This window comes from Meles meles, chromosome 3 (assembly GCF_922984935.1).
Source record: "Meles meles chromosome 3, mMelMel3.1 paternal haplotype, whole genome shotgun sequence".
In the NCBI taxonomy this organism is placed as follows: domain Eukaryota; kingdom Metazoa; phylum Chordata; class Mammalia; order Carnivora; family Mustelidae; genus Meles; species Meles meles.
Window position 1 is genome coordinate 150,879,142 of NC_060068.1, and position 21,601 is coordinate 150,900,742.

General features: G+C 38.2%; 1 protein-coding gene across 1 annotated transcript in view; it reads left to right on the forward strand.

The window, feature by feature from the left end:
- OXCT1 (3-oxoacid CoA-transferase 1) overlaps positions 1-8,547 on the forward strand; it is a 132,618-nt gene extending 124,071 nt beyond the window's left edge. Inside the window, exons 16-17 of the mRNA XM_046000874.1 lie at positions 3,116-3,217; positions 7,852-8,547. Of these exons, the coding sequence (XP_045856830.1) occupies positions 3,116-3,217; positions 7,852-7,893 (144 nt within the window). The 3' untranslated portion in view covers positions 7,894-8,547. The remainder of the gene's footprint in view (positions 1-3,115; positions 3,218-7,851) is intronic.
- Positions 8,548-21,601: the final 13,054 nt, after the last annotated feature.

The window sequence follows — 21,601 nt, forward strand, 5'->3', positions numbered from 1 at the left end:
AAGATCCAGATGGACCCAACCTAGCGAGATGATGAATTGGATATGACTGCTGCAGCAGAGGTGCTTCCCAAGATTTCCTCAGGAAGCCCGGACTGTGGGAAGAGACGGGGAGGAGCAGTGGGAGGTAGGAAGAGAATGGGTTCAGTTGAACATGCTCGGTTTGATTATTCCTGAATATGTTAACATCCGGTGAGAGATCTTTTTATTTATTTATTTATATGTTTATTTATTTATTTATTTAATTTGAGAGAGAGCCCATGGGCAAGGGTGGGGGGTTGTAGAGGGAGAAGTAAATTCCTCACTGAGCAGGGAGCGCAATGTGATGCCAATGCTGGATCCCAGGACCCTGAGATCAGGATCTGAGCAGAAGGCAGATGCTTAACCATCTGAGCCACCCAAGCACCCCTCCAGGGAGAGATTTCTGGTAAACAAATAGAGATGTGGATCTGGAGCTCAGAGGGGAAGTCAGTATTGGACCAAACCTGTGGACGTAATTAGCATGCGGGGATAATTGGAGCCTGTACTGTAGATCATAGCAAAAAATGGGCAGAGTGAAAGGCAGCTGTGGAACCTCAGGGAAGGGAATGGTGCATGTTTACCCCTGTGCTCTAGATACAGTATGTACTCAATAAATCTTTGTTGAAGGAGTGAATTAGAATGCCATGCCATTAAGGGCGATGAATGTGTTCAGCCTTGCCATGGCAGATATGGGACTAGAATTCCATTTTCAACTTCTAAGGAAAATTCCATTGGTTTGCCATTTGAAAGAGGCTTTGGAGATGTTTTGACCCTGATTTCCTAGTTTTGTGCTGCTAGAATGAGATTATGAAAGATGCTTTCCTCGACAGCATCTGAGCTGTGATTAACTGCTTTATCTGTAATGGAGTCTCCCATTTTTATCAAGATTTTGTTTATACTTTATACTGCTAAATGGAATCTTCCTAAATATTTCAAAAGTAAATTTCCTTCATTTTAATAATAGATACTTGACTTCCTAGTATACGACCTAGAGAGCTAATTAGGGTTTGATAAAGGTGTTAAAAGTTTTTAAAAGCAGTAAGTCAATTTGTCATAGATTTTCTCTCCCTGATCACTGAAGCCTTATATTCGTGATATCACAGTTATCCTCTCCTCAAATCCCTTTCCTGCCTATTCTTAATAACACAATCTGGAGGCTCCTTTTTAAAAAAAATTGTTCCATTTTGATACGTCTATAGCTGTTCATAGTGCAAGGAAAGGAAAATCAGTGTGAATAATGCCCCAGACACGTTTTCTGCAAAACAAAAGTAGCCATTTAAAAAAATTTTTTAAGTTGTCATTTTGGAATTAAATAATCTAATGCAGCACGCAGACATTCCTAAATGACCATTTTCTGCCCTCTCAAAGCATATATTTCTGCTGAAAAAAGGTTTTTTAAAGAACATTTTTTGTGTAAATGAAAAGGATGTTTGGCAGAATATTTCCTCCAAAATTTAAATCCTCTTTTCCAGTAAAATCAACCAAGTTATCTGTGAATTTATCAAACAGAGAATACAGGTATTACTCGTCCTCTTAATGTTTTGCTCATGGGGGAAAAATCAATTAACTGGAGATTAATAAGCATTTCGGGTCTTTGACTTGAGTTCACACACAAGTGACAATAAGTTCAGCTATTAAGGGGAAAGAATGTGCAGGTATGGTGCCCCTTCTGAGTCTTAGGCATGATTCCAGGTGCTCAGAGTACGTTTATTTTATTTGTCCTGTAAAGCAATCTTGGGGAGTGGGGGTTTTGATATCCATGTGAACTTGCAAAGACAGGTTCACCAAAGACCACTTAGCTAGCACATGGCAGAGCTGGACTTCCAGTCCACCTCAAAACGCAGGGTTTTCCTCTACATGTGGCTGTATGTTCATATTAGTCTTCTAAGCAGGAGTGTATTTAAATTGGCAATTTAGAGTTTGATTTCCAAGCTAGCTGAAAATCAAGATCAGCCTGCGAAAAATAGTTGAATGTAAGGTAAATCTGGAGGACGGACGGAAGAGATATGGGAAACATTAAGTCTGGGTAAAACAGAACTAGCTGTGGAAGCCTAGAGAGAGAGTAGTCCTGTTGTCCTGGAGGACAACTTGAAGACCTAGCAAGTGACAGTCAGAGGAAAGCAGTCAAGAGGTTAGAGCTTCCTAGCCGTAGTCTAATCTGCCACGAGCCAAGTGAGCCTCCTGACACAGAAGGCTTCCCAGCAGAGCCCCAGTGACCATCTCAGAAGAATGTTTTTTCCTGAGTGGGAGTTTATATTCAATGACTTCGTCAGTCCCTCCCACTCAGTTTGTCCTATTGTATTGTGACAACGGGTGCCCTGAGTCAGGGCAGGCTGAGTGTGCCTGCTGAGGTCACACTGTACCAATTGGTACTACTGTCACCTGGTGTTACCAACCAGAATGTCGGAAAGGAGTGTTTAGAGCGCTGGTTAGTCTTTGCGTGCTTGTCCCAAACACAAGCATCTTCATTTGAGGTGCATACCAGAGGGGAATCCTCTCTGTCCTCTTGCACCTGTGTGTCTTCGCAGGACGTAAAGGCAAAGTTTTAATACTTACCTGAAGGTCTTTCAGCATCAGCCGTACTATCCCTTTGTAGTGACTCGTCAGGACTTCCAAGTGCCTGCCTTCTTTTATTTCCTGTAACTCTTTACGCAGCAGCCTTGACTAGCTTTCCCTGCCATCCTTGTGCATTCGCCTTCCAAATTTCTCCTCCGTCCCCACTTTTCTTCATTCCTTTCTTTCTTCAAATCATCATGATTTTCTAATTGAAATTTTGACCAGAAGTGTTAGACCTAACTAAAGGAAGGTAGTTAAACAACAACAACTGGTTACAAAAGTGGCAAGTGCCATCAATAGTCAACACTCATTTATTTTTTGGCATCAACAATGTTCCACAGCTAATTGCCGATTAGGGAGCTGGCATTTATTCTCACCAAAATATAATCGTTAGAGTTGACATTTTCTCATTGCTGATTGTCAGAGTCTTTTGTCCTGGGTCTTGTCTCTCCTTTAAGAACTCGAGAGGTTATTTCTGTTTTGTGTTATAAAATTATTACTGTGATAGAAATTGTCATTGTTGTTTTCTTGATTCTGACAGGCTGTGTTTGATGTGGACAACAAAAAAGGACTGACTCTGATTGAACTCTGGGAAGACCTGACTGTGGATGACATAAAAAAGAGCACTGGGTGTGATTTTGCAGTAAGTGTTTCTGTGAACAAATCCAGCCACTTGTCCTATATCATGAGCTTGATTAATGGGTGTTTACAGGACATGAACCATTAATTTGTGATCATTTTTGGAGTTGACCTTTACAGAGAACAGGAGTGAAAAGGGAGAGTGCCTTCAGATGAGAGCAGGTGGGAGCAGGAGCGGGCTCTGACTCATGGCCAGCCAGCATTTGGCTCAGGAGTCAGAAGCAGGAGGCGGAGGAACCACCAAGGGCTGCTGGAAGCAGAAGGTGGAGTTTGAACTCAGAGCTACTTTCTATAAAGTCCCTTGCGATCCTTTGTTCTTGGTTACCTATTAGTGTGGCTAGACTAAATTAACTCTAAAATGTGAGCCACACAGGAAGAAATGAGACTGCCTTGGTTTAAACCCAGCTGTGGCTTATGGCTTTCTCTTTGATTAACTTTGATGCCTGATTATTCTACCCATGGACCGTATTAGAAGGATGAACTCTGACACTGACTGATAGTCACAAAATAGGTGTATCCTGAATTTAAAGAAAAAAACCTAGTTCATAAAAACTAAGACTTACAAAGCACATATACATCAGGGGAGTATACATTTAAGAAACCCACAAATCTCTTTTTAAAACAAAGAGAATAGTACTATAATATAAATAATCACTCTTTAATGCCAGTGCTTGCTAATGAATCACCGATCACCTACCTAATGCGAGTTGAGAGGATGACTCAGTCCATTGGAAGTGAACCAAAAGTAAAGGTGAAATGTCTCTGAAGAACTGAAAGAAAAGAATTTCCTTCTCACATACCTTTTTAAAAAGGGATTTACTAGTTAAAATGAAATATATTTATAACGGGAAGAAATTTGAAACTACCCATCCTAGAGAAAGTGATTTAACAAAACTTATTTGAGAAATCGTGCATAAATTTCATAGACTTCTTCTTGCTTGGCTGGTACCGATTAGTGCATAACAAATTCCTGTAAAAACAATTCTGCTGCATAATTCATTATCCACATATAACTGTTTTGGTACTGTATGAGGGTCTTTGTCTATTAACCTTTTTTGAATTTCCCTTTGGAAAAAAGAAGTCTGTCAGCAATACCTCGCACAAAAAGCACATCTTTAATTAGCTTTTCAATAACCTCAGGGGGGAAAATAAGATTTGTTCATACTTTAACTATTTGGAATTCCTTACCCCAGTGATAAAAGCAAACAATTCTTACATATCAGCTCTTCTTTATATTTTTTCTCTATGTGAATAAATTCACCTCTTCGTCGTCGGGTAACAGTTTTGAGATCCACATCATGTTCAGTTCTTGGCTACAAAAGAGAATATGCAAAGAAAGGATCCTTACTGTTACTATTTTTTTTCATTCACGTCGATAAGTCAGGATGAACAACGTGGAGTTTTACTGTTTTTGCGCTTTTATTTATTTATTTTTTTAAGTGCAAATTTCCATGTCTCAGTGCACCGAAAAATAACTCTTGGTTTCCGTTTTATTACCGTATCACTCCTCCTTCTCTTTTGACATGAGCCTGTGGTCGATCTTGTTTCCTCCAAATTAGGGCGTTGAGATAAAATGTTAATTTGTATGTTCCTGTTGTCCTGAAAATGACAATGTGTGGTAGCAGCTGAACCGTCTCAACAAAAGGACCCACTTTTGAGGATCTGATGATCAATGGCATCTCTTTAGACCCCGACAGATGAAATCACATATGACGATTGTTTTTCTGTAATGCTAGGGACTAGAATGCTCTAATTAATAACTTGTTCTGTTTAATAGCTGGGTTATCAATAAAATACATGTAATCATAAAAGCACATTGAGGATAACACTTCTTGATCATTCAGAAGGTGTTTCATGCCATACTTCAGAAGCTATTCCATGTGATTATTATTGCATAGGTCGCATTTTACTCTACATGTGACTTTATGTCAGTCAGTCAAAATTTCTTCTCGAGGAAAGGCCCACTCAGTCTTCACTGTATATCTGGAGATAAGCATTCTAGAAGGGAATGGTTAGACAACCAGGTTGTTGCATAATTAAAAAGGGTAAAAACCTAGGTCAAAGTAATTTTGAAAACATGTTGGCTAACATTTTCTTATATTAAAGCTGTGGCCAGCTAATGAAAATGTTGGATTTCTGTATATCACTCTGTGTGTTACTTACTGCCAGTTACTTGATGGGCCAAAGTAGAAAGAAAAGGGGAAATCCCACCACCTAAATTGCATTATCTCCAAAGTCTCTCTTTCCACTGAGTAGTTAATTCAAACAGTTTCTCATTTCTTTCTTCTCTAATGCATGCTTATGTTACATAAAATAGGTTTTTTTTCTTTACCATAATTGTCTGTGGACCTTTTTTGAAACAGAATATTTCCTTCTGTTTTTATTTTTTAATTACAAATTTTTTTAAAAATTTGAGTCCATATTTGAACATCATGTGGTCAAATAAACTTCCAGAGGTCATTAGTTGTCCATGATTATTTATTAAACATCCAGTTGTATCCCATATTGAGTTACGAAATGTGAATAAAATAGAACAAATTGGTATAGTTTCTACTCCCAAGGGCCTTGGTCTTATTCTCCAGGCAGGAATACACCTAAACCACCAGTGGCAAAAAAAAAAGAATACTGTTTATTTATATGTTTGCAGTGAAATCTGAAAGAAGGCAGCTGGAGATATTTTTTTCTAAGTTGAATAAATTTACACTCAGTATCTATTATGAACTGGCATTATACCAGAATTAAAGAGTATATACCATTGGGATTTCAGTGAACTGGGCAGACAAATTGTTGGCTTATCTTCTAAACTTAAATCATATAATCTTGTGCCACCCTGTAGATCACCTTGGCAGATTAAATCTTCTTCAGCTTGCATGGGCTTAACATGTTGATAAGACTGTGAGAGAATAGGATGAAATAAATGGTGGTTTAGTAGATGTTTTTCATTATAAAAATAGGCCAAGTCAGTCTGTGTAAAGCTTCTTTTCTGTTTTCATAGAAGTCGGAGTCCACATTGAATATATAAATAATAGAACCCCAAACAGGGTCAATACGCCAAGGAAAATGATCAGATGTTTAGTTTATAAAATTAAGGTGTCCAGTTTCCTTTTAAAGGAAATGCTACAAAGCATCTATCAGATGTGATTCCCCCCCCCTCAAAATAGTTTTATTTCATTAAATTATTTCTGCAGATGCTCTGTTGTTTTAAAAAAATAAAATGGGTTGTTTGTGAGACACACTTTTGAAATACACAGAGCCCATATGTCTTTTATTCTTTTCAGTAGAGTTGAAGATCTATGCACATGTGGGCTGTGATTTTTGTCTATTTATTATATGTCTATTATTTTGTCTATTATTATGTATCTGCTCTTGGAACTGGCAAATCTGAATGAGCTGTCATTTATTTTAAGCTATATATGAAGCCATACTGATCCTTTTTATTCTGATCATGTCATTCTTTTAATAGAAAAATGGAAAAGGGGGCATTAACTCTTGACATTATGAAGAGTTAATACAGAAACAATTTATAAATGAACTAAAAATATTTAACCTCATCAAAGCCAAATAATTGCCTACTCCTTCTATTTTTAATACTGTCTTAAACTCTATTAAAACTTTCCTCTAGTTCTTTGAAGCTTATTTAATCTTTGTTTCATTTGTTCATTAATTTAACAAAATATTAACTTTATTCTGGAAGGCAAAATGCCAGCTAGGCCCACTTCCATCGGTTCATTGTTGAGGGGCTCAAAGAATCATTAATATCCCCTCCTGTGCTTTCCATGGACACTGTTACTTATTAGGACTCAATAGATATTTGCCAGATTTAATGACATCTGTACTGACATTGCACCTTGAAAGATCAGTCAAAATTAAACCAAACCACTTATGTTTTGTTTAGGTTTCTTCCACCAGCTCTCGCATTAAATGTAGACCTGTCTTCATTTTTCTCTGCTTCAAGGCTTCTAGGAATGCATGTACTGTTCTGTACATTGAACATAATTATGGTCAATTTTTACTATTTCTAACTGTTACCTCCTTTTTAAAAATAACTTGGAATCTTTTTACTGCCTTTATATCATTTCCATTCTGATTTTGAAATTCCTGACAAAAGTTGTCATTGATCATACTTATCTTCATTAATATGTATCCAGTTGATCCAAAGACTACATTGTCTCTTAACAAAATTATGAATTGACTGGGACTTATTTTGACCATTTTGAGACTTGAGCCTTCCTCTATGTCTCTGTTTCAAGTAGCATCAGAGGTATCAGTCTCAGAGCTCAGTGATCCATTCAGTAGAGAGCTTGGTTATCTGAACCCTTTATTGTCTCTGTCTGCTCCTCTTCCACTCCCTTTCTTGCGAGTCTTAATGATCCTTAATTTAGGAGGTATAATGTGCAGGAAGGTTGAGAACTACTAAATACACAAAATGTGAACAGAAGAGTTGTCTGTCTTGTTGGTTTAGAATGGAAAATAATGAGGAAACTCTAGGTGATGTCCATGGCAAGGCTGTTTGTTACCAACGTCATTCAAGTTTGGAGATGCTTATGCCGTGAGGTTTTTGGTTTTTTTTTAACAATTTAAATTGTTAAAAAACAAATTTTTAAAAATTTAACAATTTTTTTCTCTTTCTTTTACCAGGTTTCACCAAAACTCATGCCAATGCAGCAGATCACAACTTGAAATGTGGAATAGATATTTGTCCCAGACTATGTTTTTCATTTTAATCACATAGGATTTCATTGAAAGGGTATCAGTAATTGTAATTGTGTCTCTTATGTAGTTTTTGACTAGTTTTCTTCAAGCATTTTCCACTGTACCTAGCCATATAGACTTTGTTCTCTCAAGTGTGCATGACATCTTAATGAAAGGCTATATATATATATATGATTATCTTATTTGTTTTATAAGTGCCAAGAAGGCTTATCTTTAAAATAGGTGCTCACATTGGATTTATCTCTATTTTTTATGGTAGGTACATTAAATTGTACCAGGATGGACCCTTAGGAAGACTTTCATTGATGTGCTTTTCCTCCTAAATCCTGACAGAGAAAAGAATGAGGGAGAAAAATAACTCCACCCAGAGTATGCCCAAGGCAGCATATTGTACTAGTCCTGAATGATATGTGAATTTTGAATAGGAGAAATGCTGTCTTAATGATTATGTTTTTCTTTTGGCCTCCCTGACTTTTCTTTTAGAGCCTCTGATTTTGTGATTGTATCTTGTTTCCCTAAAGTATCCCTTCTCCTCCCACACTTCCTATAACTAAAGAGTTGCTCAGTTAGGCAAATAGGAACATCTCTGTATGGGAGAAGTAACTGGTTCATGGGAGAGACCAAGGGTAAAGGGTTTATTGGTACTGATGTCCCACCAAGAAGTTGCCTTTATAAACCAACCATTAGTGCTTTGCCGAAGACCAAGGTTTGTTATAACAAGAGGGTTGTAAACCTAACTGATCTAGTCAGCTTTCTCATTTTAAAATAATGCAGTATTGGGACGCCTGGGTGGCTCAGTTGGTTAAGCGGCTGCCTTTGGCTCAGGTCATGATCCTAGCGTCCTGGGATCGAGTCCCATATCGGGCTCCTTGCTCGGCAGGGAGCCTGCTTCTCCCTCTGCCTCTGCCTGCCTCTCTTCCTACTTGTGATCTTTCTCTCTCTGTCTCTCTCTCTCTCTGACAAATAAATAAATAAAATCTTTTAAAAAAATAAATAAATAAAATAAAATAATGCAGTATTTCTGTGTACCCAGAGAGGTCCCTAAGAGGCTTTCTCTATATTACTGAGGCCCAGTGGGCTACCCCAGATGACCTCTTCAGGCACAAGGGGCTATGGGATAGTTTATCATAAGTCCAGTCATAATGACAACACAATTTAAATTTTTTCTTTCTTTTCAGGCTTTCTTCTGTTCAGAGAACTTTCTAAATATTGAATGCCTTTTTCTATAGAACACTGTTCTTTTTTCTGCCCAGGCTACTTCCTTGAATAAAGTATTTTTATTTAGCCTTATCAAAATAGAGGAAATACTGATGAGCATCCAGGATTTGAAGAGCAGTGAACTTCTATTGTTAGAAAATAAACATGGGGGACTAGGTTTTGCAAGGAACTTGTCCTCAGAGTGGTCCTCCTTACTACCCAGTTGCCTCAGGGGGTATACCAAGCATCCTGGGTATCAAATGGGAGAAAAATCCAGGCTCCCTAAAGACAGGTCAGACAGCTGTCCTCCAGACAGAGGTAGGCACATAAACAGTGTAATATAGTTATTGCTCTGGCACCAGATATAGGAATTTATGCATATGTTTAGGTGACAGGTATCATTTAAACTCACTTTTCTTCAGGTAGGACTATAATTGCGTCATGTATGGTATTGGAGGCGAGAGGCTTTTTTGGCCTCACACTCTCTATCTAAAATAGTCTTAACTGACTGGCTGCAGGATTGAAAGCTTATTTTCCCAGTACTGACAAAAAGGACTCTTCTTCGAATTTGTGAGGTAGGAGAATAATACATATCTGTTAGGATTATAATTTGAAAAAATGCATGTTATTGATGGTTGCTATATTTGCAGACTTAGTTGCTTATCATTCCAGTCCATTACTTTAGGATAATGTGGTTCGAAGTGTGTTCCCAACTTTGAGTGGCAGAACCTATGTAGATGACTTTATATTCTTGATTAAAGAGTTCCATGGGTGTGGTGCAAAAACAATGAATACTGTTATGCTGAAAAAAAAAAAAAAAAAAGAGTTCCATGGATATTAAACACATTAAGAAATAGAATAAATAATCGAAACTGTTGTAGATCGCTGTGATTGTCTTTTTTGTCTTTTTTCTTGTTTGGGAACGGTGTGACCAGTTATGGGAATAATATACTAGAGACTGGTGGAAAGATCAACAATAAATAGTTCACATACTTTACTGCTTCTAATCAAGTTGTCGCTTTTCTTTTTATCTTACCAAAGAACAGGTACCGTTTTTCATGAAAGAACAAATGAAGTGTTTACCTAAATGAATTCTGATTTTACTCCTTGTCAGAGCCAATCATTTATCTATAAAAATAGACTTCATGTGTTAATGTGTATTTTTTTTTGTTTTTATCTTACATTCTTTTAGGATATACATACATTAAGTAGCTTCCCAGTGGTGTGTGGAGTTTGCTTGGATTTTGAATTGGCTCTAGTATAGTCTGCCCAGCATCTGTGTTATCCCTCTGGTTACAGACTCATCCCCTGGCCAAGGAGTGGGGTGTGTTCTCAGTTTATGCCTCTTTTGATAGCTCTCATTTGTCCACACTTACACCCAGGGTGCACTTATGACCCAGGATATACCAGTAAGGTTATTTCTCCCATGTTTAAAAACAGGAGATGAAAGAGAAGCTAATTTTCTTATTCCTCTCTGGTGACTAAGCAATAAGAGTGTGACTGTGGAACCAATACCTCCTTTCCTCCTTCTGTTTCTCTCTCTCTCTCTCTCTCTCTCTCTCTCTCACACACACACACACACATACACACACACACACACACTACCAGCTGAGGTGCAGTTAGAAAGAAGCTGATGCGCAAGCACAGGGAGTGTAAGAAAGGAATATCCTAGAGGTATTTGCGTTCTTGGTTCTCAATGTGCCTAAGTCCAGCTTCCCTCCAGCCATGCTTGTATATGAGCCCAAAAGTCTCTCATTTTACTTGGGCTCAATCTTTGTGGGTCTTTGTCATTTACAACTAAAGTATGAACTCAAACAGCTTTTGTAATTCTTGAGTCTTGGGAGGGATCTGGTCTGCAGAAGTGGCATAGAATATTAGGAAAACTGCTTGTAGCTGGGCCCAGAGAACACATATAAGAGCATTTATAGGTGTTACCTGTGGGTAGGAAGGTTATGGGTAGGGGTGTTCTTTTTCTTACAGTGTCAATATATTCAACCAACTTTGGAAATTATTCCAGTGGAAGTACAGGCAGAGATTTATTCAGTGGATGGGTTTCTTAGCACTAACCTTTTCCTCCCAGGGTGTGATCTTCAGTTTGGTTTGTTTTTTTTTTTTTTTTTTTTTTGGAGCTCCAGTTTCTTAAACTGACTTTCAGGTTCTCCATCTTTAAAATAGGCAGAATGTACTGCTTTTCATCATGGTTCTATAAGGTATAGTTAACATATCTGTAAGATTAACACATAACAGTATATTAATTAATACATTGGAAAATGTTGCAAAAATACTGACAGATATTTTTATATTTTTTCTGTGTCATAATATTACTTTGGGAAAGAATTGTTCCTGTCTTTTTATTTGTTAATAACTACAATGCCTTCCACCTAAGACCATACTAAATTTATCAATGTGGATTTAAGTACAAATATCACTAGATGTTATGTGATCTGAATGCATATCTGTGTGACATACTCTTGAATTCTCTCGTTTCTGTTATGTCTGTGTAAAATCATCCAAAGACACCCTTTATGGACCATGCAGCAAGTCCCATGAGATGCCTACACCAATCCAGGTAACTCATTGATAAGATAGTTCCTTCCCTCAAAACCATAATGAAACAAAAATGATATTTTGGCTTTAGAGGTTAAATATGCTTAATTACCATAGTCATTATTACCTTTAATGGGATGTTACTCTGGATGATCCACTTAGAAATGACCTCAGGCAGCTTTCCTTGTCCTTCTGTCACATGACCCACACTGAGTCCATAAGAAACACTCCTGTTCCCACTGATAAACTGTAGGAGCCCAGGTACTCAACATAGTCATTTTATTTCTTTGGCTCATTCCTAGGCATTCTGTCTCTTGCCCTTCCCTCTTGATCTGGGCACAGGAGGTAGCATCTCTCACCTAGCCTTCTTGACATTAGGGTGTCCAACAACTCCTTCCAAATTTTCTCCATAAATACTCCTCTAATCTCCAGGTTCCAAGCCTTGTACGTACGCAGTGTGGGTAAGAGTTTAAGAGCTGTCTAACTGGTTCTCAGCCAAATATTGCTTCAAAATGTGTGCATAATGGCCTCACGGGGATGTACATACACTGTGTGTGTGTGTGTGTGTGTGTGTGTGTGTGTCCACACAGGTGTGCTCTTGCATGCATGTGTTTGTATTTTTATGATGACTCCATGACTTGTCCCTGGTAGGTTTCCAAATGTATATATTGAATCAATTTACTGGTTGAAAACATGAGTTGATAGTGGGCCAGGCTTGAGAATTCCCCTCGGCTAAATAATTAGGAATGATCTCCAAGGAGGAGATAGGAAAAGAAAAGAGAAGGCACAAGAGGCGGAACTGCAACAGAGGAGTACCGAGGCCTGTGGTAATCACATTTATTTAGCATTTCATAGTTTACGAGACACATAGAATATGCTAGCTAGCTTATTTCATTTTCAGTGTAACCTTCCAGGGAGACATTATAACCGCCATTAAAATTGACTTCATTAGTCTGAGAGAAGTAATGTCCATCAATTCTTTAATCAAATTAGCCTTCAAAGCTAATGTTGAGTTTTGCCAAGGTAGTTAATGAGATGTGAATTAAATCCCCTGAAGAGAACTAGATTTGTTGCTCTCTGGTAAGCTGTAGAACAGAGAGTCCAAAACCTTTAAACCTAATGGGACAGATCTTGAAGTATTGTTCTCCCTGTCCTCACAGCTCTTCTGTATAACCCAGTTTTTAAGGAAATGGGTAGTTGTCAAAATAAAAAGGATAATGGCACCCACCAAGCAAACTATCCCCTGTGGAAGACTTGAAATTACCGAGTTTGCTCACATGAAAGGCCCCGTGTAGGCAACCACAGGTCAGAATGCTAAGCTGACAACAGGAGTGGCTGATGGGCATTGCTTCATTTCTGTGACTAAACACCTTCATAAAATTTGTTTCCCTTGGTAGTAACCTGTACCCATGTTCAAAGTCAGAGTTGTGGCTCAGACACATTCAGCTGAACTCCAGAGATGAGGTGGAAATTGGCAACCTGAAAATAAATGTTATTGGTGACACAAGGAGGGTATCACTCAGTGAGATCTAATGCCATTCTCTTCACTGGGGAAGAAAGGGTCCACAGAAAGAAGAAAATTGGTCACAGCCCTGGAGCCTATGGAGCTACGGGGGGTGAGTGTGGGGATGAGAAAGCATTAGGGCCATCAAGACACATACCATATGAGAATACCTTTTACTACCCTTTCTTTGAATATTAGATACCATCAATTTTTTACGATAAAAGTATTTAACATGAGATCTACCCTCTTAACAAATTATTGCTAACTGTAGGAGCAGTGTAATACAGCAGATCTCCAGAATGTACCTTACATAATTGAAACTTATACCCATTGAACAGCAACTGTTCATTTCCCCCTTGTCCCAGTTCCTGGCAGCTACCCTTCTACTCTCTGTTTATGTGAGTTTGATTGTTTTAGATACTTCATATAAATATAATCATGCAATATTTGTTCTTCTCTGGCTTACTTCACTTAGCATATTGTCCTCTAGATTGATACATGTTATTGCATATGGTAGGATTTCCTTTTTTTATGGCTGATTAATATTTCACTGTATGTATATACCATATTTCCTTTATTCATTTATCTGTCAGTGGACATTCAGGTGGGATTGTGGGATCACTTGTCATTTTTAATTTTTGGAGGAGCCTCCACACTGCTTTCTCTAGTAGCTGCACCAGTTTACCTTCCCACCAGCAGTGTGCAAGGACTCTGATTTACCCGTGTCCACGTCAATACTTTTTCTTTCCTTTTTAGATTTATCTATTTCACTTTTTAAAATTATTTATTTGACAGAGATCACAAGTAGGCAGAGAGGCAGGCAGAGAGAGGGAGGGGAAAGCAGGCTCTCTGCTGAGCAGAGAGCCCGATGTGGGGCTCGATCCCAGGACCCTGAGATCATGACCTGAACTGAAAGCAGAGGTTTAACCCACTGAGCCACACAGGCGCCCCTCTCTACTTATTTTAGAGAGAGAGCATGCACATGTGAGTCGGGGGGAGGGGAAGAGGGAGACAATGAATCCTGCAGTCTCCCTGCTGAATGTGAAGTCCAACACAGGGCTCAGTCCCAGGAGTCTAAATCATGACCTAAGCCAAAATCAAGAGTCGGACACTTAACCAACTGAGCCACCCAGGCACCACTTGTTCTTTTTTTTTTTTTAAGATTTTATTTATTTATTTATTTTTTAAAGATTTTATTTATTTATTTGACAGAGAGAGATCACAAGTAGATAGAGAGGCAGGCAGAGAGAGAGAGAGAGAGAGAGGGAAGCAGGCTCCCTGCTGAGCAGAGAGGCAGACTCGGGACTCGATCCCAGGACCCCGAGATCATGACCTGAACCGAAGGCAGCGGCTTAACCCACTGAGCCACCCAAGTGCCCCAAGATTTTATTTATTTATTTGACAGATGGAGATCACAAGTAGGCAGAGAAGCAGGCAGAGAGAGAGAGAGGAGGAAGCAGGCTCCCCGCTGAGCAGAGAGCCGGATGCGGGGCTCAATCCCAGGGTCCTGGGATCATGACCTGAGCCGAAAGCAGAGGCTTTAACCCACTGAGCCACCCAGGCGCCCCCACTTGTTCTTTTTTTAAATAATAGCTGTCCTAATAGGTGTGAGGCAATACTTTATTGTGGTTTTGATTTGCATTTCCCTGATTGGTGATGATGAACATCTTTTCATACACCTGTTGGTAGTTTCTGTGTTTCCTTTGGAAAGATGTCTATTCAAGCCCTTTGCCTATTTTTTAGTGGGGTTATTTAAATTTTGCTGTTGACTTGTGGAGTTCCTGTATCTAAGTAGCCCCACTAGTCAATTTTTGCTTTTGTTGCCTGTGTTCCTGGAATCATTATCTTAGAAGTCATTGCCAAGGCTAGTGTTCAGAAGAGTTTCCCCTATGTTTCCTTCTAGAAGTTTTATAGATTCCAGTCTTAAGTTTAAATCTGTAATCCACTTTGAGGTGATCTCTATGTGTGATGTGAGATAAGGGTCCAATTTTGTCCTTTTGCATATGGATATCAAGTTTTCTGAAAACCATTTGTTGACAGTATCCTTTCTCCATTGTATATTTTTGACACCCTTGTGGAAAATCAGTTAACTAACTATATATGCGTGGATTTATTTCTGGTCTGTTCTGTTCTGTTTTAGATACTTCATATAAATATAATCATGCAATATTTGTTCTTTATAGCTGAAGATACCATCAAATTTAAAAGGCACTATGATTGCATTTGCTTTTCATCATTTATAAATTTTGTTGTGTGAGTTAGCCTAGTATTTCCTTTTTGTATTTAAAACAAAAAGAGTTGTTAATGGATGCTTTATTCAGCTGATAGATATCATGAGCCATTAACGGCCCAAGGAAATCCACCTGTCTTGAAGTGTATACATTTACAATGTAGGTTGCTTCTCACTGATAAGGGTTTGATTTGTCCAGGGGACAGGTTAGGGGTGTGAATCAGGTTGGAAGAAGGATGGGAGGGAGCTGAGGTGCCTACCTCAGCCTCTTTAAGAGCAGTGGTTGCTAAAAGGTGAAGGAGCCAAGTCAATTGTAGGATGCTGTCATTTGTGAAACGCATTCCAATTTCAGAGATGTTAAAATGTGAGATATTATTCATCTTAGAATCAGTAAATTGGAAGGGATCATCTAAGGCCTTTATCAGTTAGCATAATGTCTTCTTTAAGAATATTTTAAAGAAACATTTTAGTATAACTTTAAGTATATACAGAACTGATATCATAGGAAAAGACTTATGAACCTGCTTTATGAATAGGAAAGAATTGATGATTATATTAGTGTATATGTAAATGGTGATTTAAAACAGTTCTTCCAAGTAGTCCAAGTGCTTATTGTACAATCTTTCTATTATTATTTGCCTTCCAAGTAGCTCTCTATGTCCTTCTGTCCTCCCCCACCCCCTTGCAACTCTTATCTTTCCCATAAACATAATTTCTATCTTAGGTATATTACAAGTTTACCATAAATGTGAAATGTTTTCATTATTTTTATTATGTTCAGTTAGCCAGCATATAGTACATCATAAGTTTTTGATGTGGTGTTCAGTGATTCATTAGTTGCGTATAATACCCAGTGCTCATGACAACACATGTCCTCCTTAATACCCATCACCAGATTACCCCATCCCCCCACCCCTTCCCTTCTGTAACCCTCAGTTTGTAATTAAGGGTGTTCAACGTATCACAGATACCCGAATACATGAACAAACATATAGAAGGCCAAAGCATTTGAGGAGGCACTTAGATGAGATCACTAGTATCAAACTCTATATGAGCTTGTCACAGAACGATGGTGTTTGAGATGAAATTACCACTAAATAAATGTTAGTGTCTCCATCCCCCGCTCCACCTAAATTAATATGTTGAAACCCCAGTCTCCATTATGGAGGTAGGGCCTTTTGGCAGTAATGAGGTTTAGAGGAAGTTAAGCAGGTGGGTCCTTCATGGTGGGATGAGTGCCCTCCTGAGAAGGGGGCCCATTTTCTCTCTGCCATGTAAGAATACAGGAAGAAGCCACCATCTGCAAATGAGGAGAAGGGCCCTCACCAGACACTGAATCTGCCAGCACCTTGACCTTGGACTTCCAGCCTCCAGAACTATGAAAAATAAACGTTTAATGTTTAAAACATCCAGTCTATGGTATTTGTTATAGCAGACTGAACTAAGACACATGTGATCAACTTGGAGAATGCTCAGGAAGACAAAAAATTTAGAAGAATCAAACTACTGGGAAAGAATAAAGTACCTGGTATATTTAACTGAACAAGAGGAGCTAAAGGAGTGATTTAATAAGAACTTAAAGAGGTACTATGTGTAACTATTGAAGAATGCCCTAGGCCCAGGAAAGAAGATGAAAAGGAGGGGCAAGGAATTTAATTTAGACATTAAGCAGCATTTCCTGACATTGAGATTTTAAAGAACAAGAATTAAATTACTTTACCTATCTGTTTACTCATTTATTAATTTACTTATTGGTAGAAGTTGGAGGGAGAGGGACAGGAGAAATATTGCATAGTCTGATTTAATGGCATCTTATTTCCTGGAATCTTGATATTCAAGGAAATTTCTGTGGGCTTTATAGTCTGGATTCTCTTTGTAGACTCACCAGCTCTCTCATTATCTCAAGAAACTTCTTGATATATGCTCAGCAAACTCGTTGCTCAATAAATTTTTAGTGATGGGATGAATAGAGTGGATGAATTATTGAAAAAGAATCCAGTGGCACAGGATCATAAATTTCTGATTCCAAATAATAGCAAATAAACACACAACTATTTTGGGACGTGACAATAATAATTTGGAGTTCTCTCTATTTCATTTTTTTCCTCTTCTTATTTTCTTTCAACAGACATTTTTTGAGCACTTTATCAGCGTCCAATCTGACACTATATGGTAATGAACAGAGAAAAATTTTTTTAAAGATTTTATTTGTCAGAGAGAGACACAGCAAGAGATGGAACAAGAGCAGGAGCACAAGCAGGGGCCATGGGAAAGGGAGAAGCAGGCTTCTCCCTGAGCAGGGAACAGGATGTGGGGCTTAATCCCAGGACCCCGGGATCATGACATGAGCCGAAGGCAGATGCTTAACCAACTGAGCCAACCAGGCATCCCTAAACAGAGAGATTTTAGTGTAAAGAACTAAACTGTAACAGAATTGGAGTATTGAGGAATTAGCTAGTAAGAAGGAAAGAGAAGTCTCAATAACATATGGTTAGTAGACTTAAGGAGCAGCCATAACCCTGGGTTTGAGATGGAACATCCAAAGAAAAGGCTTATAGGACTAGATACCTTGTTGGAAAGTGCATAGCTGTGGCTCATGGATGGCAGAGGAGTCACCGTGGTGCCATGCTAGCAAAACTTGCTAGAAATCGGTCTTTGAGGGGCGCCTGGGTGGCTCAGTGGGTTAAAGCCTCTGCCTTCGGCTCAGGTCGTGGTCTCAGGGTCCTGGGATCGAGCCCCACATCATGCTCTCTGCTCAGCGGGGGGCCTGCTTCCCCCCACCCCCTCTGCCTGCCTCTGCCTACTTGTGATCTCTCTCTCTATGTCAAGTAAGTGAATAAAATCTTTTAAAAAAAAGAAAAGAAAAAATCTGAGTTTAAAGTTTCAGTGAGATAATAGTTATTGAAAAGATATGAACTAGAACAATCCTGGTCCAGAGTAAGGGACATACCACTCAATGGCTATTGTGGTCATTTGATTTGGGATGTTTTATTTTGAAAGTGTATTACATGGATGTAATCTATTCTGGGGAGGGGTCAGTTGAAATACTGTGGTGACTTAGGAAATGCATCAATGAGAATGTTGCTGACCAAACTAAGCCAGCTGTGTTTTCCAGAAAAGAAGCAATTGTGAAATGACCTCATTGTCATATAGTAGTGTTGAAAAGCAGAAACATTCCCAAAACAGCTGAGCTTGTGGTAGGACTGGACATCTTTACAAAAGTTAACTCAGGCATAAACTTAGAAATCATATTCTTATGGGAGGAGGGGAAAAACAAGGACTTAAAGTCAGCGTCTTGTGCATACAGTAGATGGATAGGTTTATCTCCTATGACTTTCCATTGAATAAGGAAACATCTTTTTCATTTTATTAAGACCATAGCAAAAAGACTTAACCTGTATGTCTAGAACAGGGGTGTGTAGTCCAGAAGAAGAGTAATTAATTCAATAAAATAATTCAATAAAACTTTCCAAGAGATACACCTGCCTAATTGATCATGTTCTGAAAGCATGAATTTGTTTTTCAACAATACAGGAAGAAAACGTTTGAACCTTTGCTCTGTAATCAACTTATGTCCTCCAGCTTATGACTTGAACTCATCAAGAAAGGTATTGATAGTAGAGTTATATGACAAGGATTTGGTTTAAAATACTCTGGCAAATGGGAGTGCCTAGTGGCTCAGTTGGTTACCTTTGGCTCAGGTTATGATCTCAGGATCCTGGGATTGGGCCCCAAGTCTGGGTCCCTGCTCAGTGGGGAGTAAGCTTCTCCCTCTCCCTCTGTCCCTCCCCCATACTTGTATTCTCTCTCTCTCTCTCTTTCTCCAATAAATAAATAAATAAATAAACTCTTTTAAAAATACTCTGAAAAAAAATCGGGGAAGAGATAATAGATGGCAAAATTTGGGTAATTATTGAAGCGGGGGTAATTGATACATGAGAGTTCTTTATGCTATTCAATTTAGTGTATGAAATTTTTCATATCAAAAAGGTTTTCAAAGGAAACAAATGAATATCCATTTCAGCATCCTTATAATAACTACGGTTCTGAAAAAGATTTGAAGGAGATGCAAAGGAGTGATATTTCCAGGGTCCACTCCGATTACCTTGGAGAAGACGATGAAGGGTGCATTTGGAGTTGAAAGACAATAAATTGATAGCCGATGTAAGTACCTGCTGTCAGCCAGCAGTGTGCTAGGTTCTAGGGATATAGCAATATCAATGTAGAGAAATGGTCTCTTAGACTTTGGATGAGAAATTTAATCAACATGAACTGAAGTCTCAATGGAGAATAGAATATGAGGATGGGTTTTTAAAAATTGTTTTATTCTTCCAATTACCAATAATGCAAATTTCAGTGCTAAATGGAATTAAAACAAGTGCAAGAAGCATGAAAAGACGACAACATCATTAGCCATCAGAGAAATGCAAATTAAAACCACAATGAGATACCACTCCACATGTATCAGAGTAACTACAATTAAAAACAGTGACAACACCAAATGCTGAGGATGTGGACATACTAAATAAGTCTGATGTTGGGAATGTACAATGAGAGAGCCACTCTGGAAAACACTTGGGCAGTTTCTTTTAATACTAAACGTACAATTACCATATGGCCTAGCAAATACAACTGGGCATTTATCCTAGAAAATTTAAGACTTATGTTCATACAGAAGCCCGTACATGAATGTCTATAGCTGGTTTTGGGTTTTTTTTTCCATAAAAGCCAAAAACTGGAAACAGCTCAAATGTCCTTCAGTGGGTGAATGGTAAAACAAACTGTGGTAAATCTGAAACATGGAATCCTGCTTAGCATTAAAAAGGAATGAACGTATAATAACAGGGTGAATCTCCAGGAAATTTTGCTGAGTGGAAAAAGTCAATACCAAAAGATTATAGACTAGATGACTTCATTTATGTAACATATTTGAAATGATGTAGTTTCAGAAATGTAGAACAGACCAGTAGTTGCCAAGGGTTGGGGACTTGGGAGAAAGAATGGAAGGGAGGTGGGTGTGGTTAGAAGAGGATCATTCCACGGGTCTGTGTGGTGATGGATCTGTTCTTTATTTTACCTATGGTTGCGGCTATACAAACCTACACATGTGATAAAATGGTATAGAACCAAATGTCCATACACATATATATACACAAATAAGCACAAGTAAAAACAGAGAAATATGAATAAGATGGTGGGTTGTATTCATGTCATTAGCCTGGATATGATATTGTAATATAGTTTTGCAAGATAGTGTCATTGGAGGAAAACATTCCCCATACTGGGGAATTGGACATCTTGATATTCTTACAAGTGAATGAAAAGTCAAAATCATCTCAAAAATTACAGTTAAAAAAGTTAATGCAAAAATAAAAGTTCAAAGACTGCTTTTTTAATTTGCTCAAAATGTTGGTGGTGGTTCTCGATTTCTTTTCCACTTGGAATAAAGAAAAGGTTGTAATCTCCATATTAATTAATAATAAGAAGTAGTTGTTTTGTCTAGGAATGTCACCCACTAGTTGGATGTCTCGGAACAAGTTTCTTGAACTCATTGGTCTCTTCTAATATATAAGTGGATATATCTTTCCTCATAGGTCTGTTTTTGGTATTAAAAATGTATCTTAAGTGCCTGATACATAGTACCCACTCAAAAAATTCCCTTTCACATTGGAGATAATGTTTTCATGTTTAGATTGTTTTTAGGACACTTTTCTACTTCTGCTCCTTTTGTCTTTGGAAGTTTTCTTATGTTCTTGTGTGTCTTCTGGATATGAAAAATATTTATGTACAATAAACTCTCTTGTTTAAGAAAATTGAGTTTGGAGAGAAAGTTTAAAACCAGTGGCCAAAAAGAGAAATTGAATTATCTGTGGTTTTCAGTGATCTATCTCTTCCTGGCCAAGTAGCATATGAATTCAAGAATTACTGGCAATGTAAACTGTTGAACAATTAAGCCATTAAAGATGATGGTTAAATTCTCATGGTGGTCTCTCATCAGTTCTCATTTATCCCCAAGGACACCTGTTGATTTAAAAATGTAAAAGTACTCAGTGAGAGCCTGTTCTGGCCTTATAAAGAGAAGTTATGAAAAACCAGTAATATGTACATTTCTGAGTTCACCTACTTTTGTGAAGCAAGCAATGAAAAAGCAAAAATGAGTACTTTTTTGAAGATAAAATGAAAACAAATTACTCTTT